This window comes from Acanthisitta chloris, unplaced genomic scaffold (assembly GCF_000695815.1).
Source record: "Acanthisitta chloris isolate BGI_N310 unplaced genomic scaffold, ASM69581v1 scaffold4789, whole genome shotgun sequence".
In the NCBI taxonomy this organism is placed as follows: domain Eukaryota; kingdom Metazoa; phylum Chordata; class Aves; order Passeriformes; family Acanthisittidae; genus Acanthisitta; species Acanthisitta chloris.
The window spans coordinates 30159-39408 of NW_008691894.1; the positions used below are offsets into that span (position 1 = coordinate 30159).

The 9250-nt window shown below is 48.8% G+C and overlaps 1 protein-coding gene across 1 annotated transcript in view; it reads left to right on the plus strand.

The window, feature by feature from the left end:
* LOC103809571 (dystrobrevin beta-like) overlaps window positions 1-9250 on the plus strand; it is a gene marked incomplete at both ends in the record, with an annotated part of 17381 nt that overhangs the window by 5642 nt on the left and 2489 nt on the right. The window contains 2 exons of the mRNA XM_009082410.1: window positions 6653-6738; window positions 8481-8594. Of these exons, the coding sequence (XP_009080658.1) occupies window positions 6653-6738; window positions 8481-8594 (200 nt within the window). The remainder of the gene's footprint in view (window positions 1-6652; window positions 6739-8480; window positions 8595-9250) is intronic.

Sequence of the window (9250 nt, forward strand, 5' to 3'; positions counted from 1 at the left end):
GCAGCACAAGTGGTTAGAAATGAGGTCAGAGGAGCTGAGGGAATAAGCAGATTAGTCCTGCTTAGGGTAGAGAAGAGATAAATGTGTAGATACCTGAGGAAAACAAATCATGGAGCAAATGTTGTGGAATATATTTATTCCAGAGGGAAGGAGCCTGAGAGAGGAAAAGGAAGGATTTGTGTTTGCAGCCTCTTCTCCCAGAAAAGGAAAACACCCAACTCATTTTTAATTGGTGAAAATAAATCCTGCTCTGACAGAAAATTGCTGTAGAAGAATGATAAGGATTTACTGAAATTCCATGTAATAATTGCAGCCTAACTGTGCCCTGTCCCTGGGGACAGGGACAACACATCTGTGGGGCAGCATGTCACATCCATGGGAATGACGTGCCGTGTCCATGGGGATGATGTGCTGTGTCCACAGGGACAGTGTGCTGTGTCCATGGGGAAGGTATGTCATCTCCACAGGGACAGTGTGCTGTGTTCATAGGAACAGCATGCTGTGTCCACAGGGACAATGTGCCATCCATGGGGATGATGTGCCATGTCTGTGGGGCTCACTGCTGGGGATTCACTGTTGCTGGAAAATGCAATAGCTGAGGTGTGTCAGCCACAGCCATGAGGCTGTCAATACTCTTCTTGCGTTAACAAAGACAGGAGTCGGTGAGTGAGAGGCTGAGAAATGCAAAACCAAAAGAAATAGAGCAATTTTTTCTTTCCATATGGAATTAAAATGTGTACCATCAAATTAAAACCCTAATAGAATAAACAGCTCAGAAATCCTGTAGGAGAAACTGGAGTACTGGATATATAGAAGGAATTCTTGGCTGTGAGGGTGGTGAGGCACTGGCACAGGCTGCCCAGAGCAGCTGTGGCTGCTCCATCCCTGGGAGTGGTCCAGGCCAGGGGGAATGGGACTTGGAGCCACCTGCGTTGGTGGGAGGTGTCCCTGCCTGTGGCAGGGGGTGGAACTGGGTGATCTTTGAGGTCCCTTGCCACCCAAACCAGACAGGGACTCTATGAAAAACAGGTAACATGTAACTTGGAATGTCACTGGAGCTGTTTGGCCGTGACTGGAGAGTCCTTCCCAGGTTGGAGCAATAAGCTGACAGTGATAACAAGGCTGAACGTAGCTCAGTGCTGATCCTAAAGCTGGGACAGGTAACACCATGTGGCCTTGAGGCTGGGTCTGCATTGGAGATGGAGAGGAGAAAGCAAAGGAGGGTCTTAGTGCTCTCTGCAGTCTCCTCCTGATGAGCCAGACATAGGGACCTGTCATCAGGGTCAACCCTACACACAGCTGAGGTCAACCCACTGCAGAGCTGCACAGTGAAAAGACAACAGGCAACAGAAACAGAAGCTGCAAGAAGGGAAATTCCCACTATATATTAAGAAAAATTTTGCTCACCATGATAATAGTCAAATATTGTTGTCCAAGAGGTTGGCCAGAGAACAACTGGAGTCTTCCTCCTTGGAGTTGTGTGCAGCTCAGTAAGACAAGTTCTTGAGCAACTTGCTGTGAATTTGACTGGGAACCTCCAGAGGTTTCTTCCCACCTATATTTTGCTGTGATGCTGGACCTTAATGAAAGTGAAGAGTGGAAAACAGAAAGGCATAAAGGAGTGATGGAGCTTCTGGAGGGTTGTTCCTGTAATTAGTGCCACTCACCATAGGACTGCAAATACATCCATCAACATTTTTAGGGTGAATGCCTTTGCTCAGCATCTGACTGGGGCAAAATAATTTTAGCCAGAACTCTGAGTTAATTCTTGAAATCGAAGTCTTTCCTCTTCAAGAAGAGCAGTAAGTGGGGAAGGAGGTGAGGAGAGGAGAGAAGAAAGTGTCACTGCCACAGGCAGATGTCTGGTGCTCTGCGTGCAGGAGCAGCCAATGACACATGACCAGAGCACTGCAGTGTGGTCTGTGTCTGCTCAGACGAGCTCTGACTGAGCTGCTCTTGCTCCCTTCGAGCCAGTCTGCAGACACAAACTACCTTTTATTGAATTTGAGTTGCTCAGGGCAGTGCTGGCCCTGCCTTGGTCATGCCACAGCTGTGCACTGCCCACTGCCTCCCCTGGACTGCAGGGAGAGAAAGGAGGGCGTGACTGGATGGATAAAGAGAGGAAATTATTAGAGATCAGCCTAAACCTCGATGAGACCACAACTTTCAGGATCACAGCTTCACCCCTTCGTCTCCCTCTGCTGCTCTGTTCAGATTGTCAGCCTGAGGGGAGGAATAATCTGCTATTTCCTATCAAGCATCATCACCTTGATAAAAGAAGGGACTGGAAGTGATCTCCTGCATCCCCAGCCCCTTGACAACTTTCCCGTAGAAAATCCCTTCTGCTCCCATGTCAGATCCCACTTCAGTGCTGCCTGATCACCTGACTGCAGGTAATCCTGCAGATAGGTGGCTGCACACCTAGACAAGGGGTGATCACATGTGTTTTAGGTGAATATATGTATATACAGCCAGATATAAAGCAACTCCAGGCCCTCTGTCATGCACAGCACTCCCTTTCTCCAAGCCAATGCTTCTCTCATCCCCTCTCCCAGCTGCTCCACCTCAGCTCTTGTTTTTCCCCATTTTGTACTGTTAGCTCACTCCCAGATGCTCTAGAGCTTCTCCAAGTTCACCTGGGCTGGCTGATGCATACAGGCACAGGTTGGTATAATCTGGTCCATGAGCCACATGTGCCTGTTGCTTCCTGGTGATTCTCATGGACAGTGACCCACCACACAGGAGCAGAGGTCCACAGGGACCATGTGCTCGTGGCAGGACTCTGCTGACCTGTGCAGCCTCACTGTGAGGCCAAGCACAAGCACCTAATAAATACAGGCTAATCCTCCATCATGGATGAGAGGATAATTAGGTTGAGTTATGTGGATGAGTTATGATAATTAGGTTCTTGCCCACGTTGCTCTTTTTTGAAAACACTGTGTGGTTGCTCTTCCCTCAACATTAAGCACGGCTAAAAGCCTATTGTCATCTCATCTCCTCAAAGCTGCCCACAGCCTAAATCACAGTTGGAACATTCCCTTCATGTAACTTTCCTTTCAGGTTTTAGGCATTGTTTAATAAGTATTTTTTAAATACAGAACAAGTAAACCAGATTTCCTGTGGGATAAATTTGCAGCTTGGTTCTTGGATCATTTCTTTTCCTTTTTAAACCAGTTAAATGAATCATTTTTGTTATTTGTTACCTCTTCTTCTTTGCCTGCTGATCATCAAGTGATGACCTCTATGTCATTTCTGCAGGGATCTGTGATGTTTGGGGGTTTGGTCATACTGTGTTGTTGTCAGAAAACCACAGAAACACAGAACCCCAAAATTACTTGGGTTGGAAAAGACCTCCAAGACCACTGAGTGCAACCTATGACCCATCACCACCTTGTCAACTACACCAGAACACTGAGTGCCACATCCAATTGTTCACTGAGCACCTCCAGGGATGGTGACTCCACTCCCTCCCTGGACAGCCCCTTCCAATGCCTGACAGCCCTTTCCATGCAGAAATTCCTCCTGATGGCAAACCTGAACCTCCCCTGGCACAGCTTGAGGCTGTTTCCTCTCATCCTGTCCCTTGTTCCCTGGAAACAAAGCCTGACTCCACCTGGCTGCACCTCCTGTCAGGGGTTGGAGAGAGCAGAAGGTCCTCCCTGAGCCTCCTTTTCTCCAGGCTGAGGCCCTCACAGCTGCATCCAATGAGGCCAAGAAAAGCTCTCCATGTTGTTTCTGTGCCATAATAATTAGGAATATTCCTGCTATATTTGCTCCTTCCTGAGATTCAAAGCTACAGAGGACAAAATAACACAAACTCTGTTAATTTCCTCATGCACATGCAGAAATGGAGGTTGAGTTGCTTGGTTTGGGTTTTTCTAAGTAATTTTGACTTAGACTGTCAACTCCCACCTGGTCTTTGCAATCTGTAGTAAAAAGGCTCTTGAAGGAGTGGAGTAGCCAGGGGATATGTCCCTGGAGTTCAGAGCTGCTGAGCAGACAGGGAACTGACCCAGCTGTGCCTTTAAAGCATGGAATTACAGCCATAAATCTTGGCAGACACAAGTCGTTCAGAACTGTCCAGTGAGACATAGTGCAGACACGAGAGTGCTGACTAGGGAATGAATGAGTTGGGGTGATTTTATTTCTCCTAAGTGCAGAGGTTTTACAAACCACACACAGCTTCAGAGGGAGGACAGGTACTTCCTCAAAACCCACAGCAGCAGGCAAGTGTGCTGATGGAGTCTGGCCCTGGATTTAAAACGCGAAGAGCATTGCAATCCTACACCAGACACCCCAATCCTTCCCAAAGTGATGACAGTAAGAAATTGGTGTTAATTAAATACTGGGCAGAAATGAGAACAGTGACTACAGTTAGTCCAGCCCTGCCTCAGGCTGCCCAGAGTAGGGGTGGAGTCACATCCCTGGAGGGATTTAAAAGCCATGTGGATGTGGCACTTGGGGACATGGTTAGTGGTGGCCTTGGCAGTGCTGGGGAATGGTTGGACTTGATGATCTCGGAGAGCTATCCCAGAATTATTGCATGATTTCATGTGTTCCTGAGGAGTTCATTCGTTAAAGAAATACCGGCTGATACCTGAAGCAAACAATGGTATTTGCACGTTTCGTACATCATACTTTTCTGGGCAACCTATGCCAGTGGAAGTGAGCTAATTCCCACTGCCTCTTGTCATTCCTCAGCACCACTGAAGACAGCCTGGCTGCACCCTCTTACTGCAACCATCATTGTTAATGCACAAAAGTGATTCTCCCAATGTCTCCTCAAGGCTAAATAAGCCCAGAAAAAAATCATGCTGTGGATTCTCCAGCAACATCTAAACCTTCCATGTTCAGAAAATTCAAAGGCTCAGCCTGAACATTTGCAAATATCCCTGGAAATGCTCAAGGCCAGGTTGGATGGGGCTTGGAGCAACCTGGGCTGGTGGAAGGTGTCCCTGCCCATAGCAGGGTGTGGGACTGGATGAGCTGTGTAAGGTCCCTTCCCACTCAAACCATTCCATAATTCTGAGATTCTATAGAGAAAACTGTTACGGCATCGGTGCTCACACCCTGGAATGTGTTGCCCCACCAGGTCATGGAGTCTCATCCTTGTTGCTACTCAGAAAAGTCTCTCAAAAGGTCCTTTCCAACCCCAACGACTCTGTGATTCTGAGTTAAGATTAAAAACAAAATCAAATGAACTGTTGGAAGCAATAGAACAAAGAGGAGAAGGTCAAGTTGTCGTACAAAATAGCCACTGAAGAGTTCCCAGAGGACCTCCTGACTGGTGATGTTCCAAGTGAGCAGCAGGTCTCACTCAGGTCTCTGCTGAGTCCTTTCCAGGGTTGTCTTTGCCCCTGAGAACTCAAGTACTTCAGGTCATGGGGGTGATTTCAGGCTTTGGGCAGGATTTCTGAAGAAAGGGATTGAGAACAAGATCATGTTCCTAAAGGCATAGTCCTACTTTGCAGTAAAACAAAGGTTCCTGTGCCTTGGCTGAGCCCCAAGAGCCTCAGGAAGGTCCTGAGGCTGCAGGTGAAACACGTCACCTGCACTTGTCCTCATAGCTGATTGTATCAGGATGTGGGGAGAGATGAGGCTGCTCAGGTCACTCCAAGGTGGAAGGAGTGGTGACAGTGCTGCCACCTGCACTGTGTTCCTACCCTGAATGATGAGATGAGGTCATGGAAGCACAGAATCCCAGACTGGTTTGGGTTGGAAAGAACCAAGGAAAGCTCATCTTAAAGCCTCAAGCTGTGCCAGAGGAGGTTCAGGCTGGACATCAGAAGGAATTTCTCTGTGGAAAGGGCTGTCCAGGGAGGGGGTGGAGTTACCATCCCTGGTACAAAGTGGTACCAAGCATCTGCTCTGTGTCTGGACAGACTGTCTGGGGGTCCCATCTGACACAGCATGAGATAGGCGTATGGATCCACATGCATTTAACATGGAATTGCAGCAGTTAAATGCACTGAAAGGCTTCACTGAACCCCAGCGTCACTGCAAGGTGATGACTTGGGAAAAGGGGAGAACTGGGACCTATGGAAAGCACAAAGAATCAGGATCATCTTCCTGCAGAAACTGTGGGGAGATTTGGCTGAGGAGATGTTTCTGTCAAGCTAGTTCTGAGCATTACTGGAGCTCTGAGAGTTCCACCCAGGGGATGGGGAATGTGTGTGAGGCTCTGTCAGCACTGGGGGGTGATGCCCAGCAGTGCTGTGGGTACCAGGCTGAGCTGTCACTTATTCTAGTCTGTTCTAGACTGAGTCATTCCAACTTCTTCTCTTCCCTAGCTGACCTGTGGGAAGATCAATGTTCCACTAGAAGACTTCATGAGCAAAGGAATAACTGGATCTGTTCCCAGGAATTCTGTCAGTGCCGTAGTCACTGATGGAGTTGGGTTTTTTTCTGAAGGACTTAAAAAAATTGGCAAATAAAATTCCTCCAGTGGGTTATGCAGATGATGAGGCAGGTCACCCTGTCCTCAACCACACACTGAGAGCCCGACTCACCATCATCCACCCCTCGATGTGTCCCAGAGCTCTGGTCCCAGTTCTGCAGCCTGGGCTGTCAGTCTGGGAATTTCGGGGCTGGATTCAACGTGTGTTAGCAGGTAGTGAGTGTTTTGTGTAATCTGCCTGTGTTCTCCCCCCAGCCTCGGCCGCCGACAGACCTGGGCTTCAGCTTTGATGCCAACAAACAACAGAGGCAGCTGATAGCAGAGCTGGAAAACAAAAACAGGTGAGAACAAGCTTTGATCAGGGTTGTTTTGGGAGCAATCCTTGTGCTTTGTTGTTGTGAACCAGATTGTTTTCCCAGATCTTTTGTTGGAGGTGTAGCTGCCTCATTAACTGATTAGGTAGTCATTAGCGTTAGTTAATCATCGGTTTGGATGGGGCTGCCAGTGTTCCTTAGGGAGGGGTTTGATCTTCTTCACTAATCTTGTTAAAATCATCTTAACAAAACCAAGCACCCTGAGCCTTTCACTCTCCTGTTGCTGAGTGCACACCCAGCACGAGGAGAGCCGGGCAGGGGGAGCAGGGAATACATCCACTGGGATGGGGGAGGGAGCCGGATGGAGGGACAAAGTGGGTGAAGTCAACTGGAGAAGAGTGAGATTGCTGGAAGACAAAAACACGTGAAGAAACTGGGAAGGCTGGAGCAGCTCTGCCATGGAGCTAGGCTGGGATAGCTGGGGGTGTCCAGCCTGGAGAAGAGAAGCTCCAGGGAGAATTTAGAGCCCCTTCCAGTGCCTAAAGGGGCTCCAAGAGAGTTGAGACTATTTACAAGTCTGGAGTGACAGGATAAGGGAGAATGGCTTCACACTGCCAGAGGGCAGGGATGGATGGGATATTGGGAATAAATTGTTCCCTGCGAGGGTGATGAGACACTGGCACAGGTTGCCCAGAGCAGCTGTGGCTGCTCCATCCCTGGGAGTGTTCTGGGCTGGGTTGAATGGGGCTTGGAGCAACCTGGGCTGGTGGAATGTGGCAGGGGATGGAATGAGATGGTCTTTAAGGTCCCTTCCAGCCCCAAAGCAACCTAGGATTCTTGCTCCAGAGGGTCACCTGTGGAGCCTCCCCAGGCTCACTGTGTATGCCTGCTCAGGTGTCCCTGTGCCCAGCTGGTGTGGGTGATGCTGCCTGCACAGCCCTGTCCTGAGGTGCCTTTAGTGCACCAGGTAAAAATATTGCTTAAGGATAGTTTGGAGGAGAAGCAGTTCCTGGAGAGCGGGGAACAGCTCCATCCTGGCACCATCATAGCTGCAATACTCTACCAAGAGGCCTTGCAGGTATTTGGATTTATTCCTGGAGATCCCGGATAAGGGAGATCTCAATCAGGGTTGGTATGAAGCCCTGCCAGGAGAGCAGCTCAGCAGTTTCACTGCAGAGCAGGGGAGCAGGAGATGAGAATCTCTACTCTCAGAGGGTTTCATTCCCACTCTAATAAGAGAGTCCTTGGGAGAAACGTTCCCTCCCCTCTGGCTGCACAGAACACAGCGACCTCAATTGTTCTGCTGGCTGGTCTCCTTCCCTTTGGGAGAGCCCCCAGGTTTGTTCCTGTGAGCTGTTCTTTATTCTTGCCAAGATCCCTGGGTAAGTTGTGTGGTAAGCTGCCTGGTTTTGGCAGTGCTGCTCCAGAGCCCTTCCAGCAGCACCTGCAAGGCAGGTTGTGCTGAACATGGAACTCTTGTCCTCTTGGAACAGCCACTGAGCCTGTTCTGTGTGAAAGGCTTTGGAGAGACACTGCAGTGAGTGATTTCATGCTTATTAAGTAGTAAATTTTCCATGTGTCTTGCAGCAATTCCTAGGTCTGTGCTCACATACCTGCTTGGGTGTGAGTCTGTGCAGCCACACATGAACAAAATTGCTGTGCTTGGACTGGGAACTGACAGAAAGTGCCTGAAGGGCTGTGAAAGTGTTTAAGAGCAGCACACATACTGACCTTTTCCTTCTTTTATCTCCCCTCTGTTATTTCCATAGGGAGATACTTCAGGAAATTCAGCGGCTCAGGCTGGAGCACGAACAAGCCTCTCAACCTACCCCCGAGAAAGCACAACAGAACCCAACACTGCTGGCTGAGCTCAGGCTTCTACGGTAAAAGGAACACCTGGGTGGTGTGGGATGGGTACGAGGGCCTGGCAGTGCTGCTGGAAGTAGGAGAAGCAGCTCTTGGCAATCTCAAAGGGTCATTTAAAATGCTGAGTTGTGAAGGCTGAGTCAGCAATTTGGCTTTTAAGTGGGTTTAGAAGTAAATAAAAACATCTCTTAGAATGAATCCTGTTTGCATAGTTCAGAGAAGTGTTTGTAAAGAAGAACCCAATAGGAAAAAGTAGCAGAGATGGCATTAACTGTCATTAGAAAATAAACTGCTCATCATTTCTTGTCCAGAGGAGCAGAACCAGTTATTTGAGCCAGTTATTCGATTAGTCAGAGAAACTCTCAAAAGTCAGACCTGCAGGTAGTCTGACATAAATCCAGAGCTGGAGAACCACCTCCAAAGCCTCTGTGATTGAGTTTGCATCTAGAAGTGACAAGGTAATATCGTCAGTATTTCTAGAACCAAGAGTTTATTGTTGGGTGGTCCCAAGGCCGTTGTCTGGGTCAACAAGGTCAAGTGCAGGTCCTGCCCTTGGGTCACAGCAACCCTGTAGAGGTGCTCCAGGCTGGGACAGAGGGGCTGGAGAGCACCAGGCAGAAAGGGACCTGGGAGTGTGGAGAGACAGAAAGCTGAACATGAGCCAGCAGTGTGC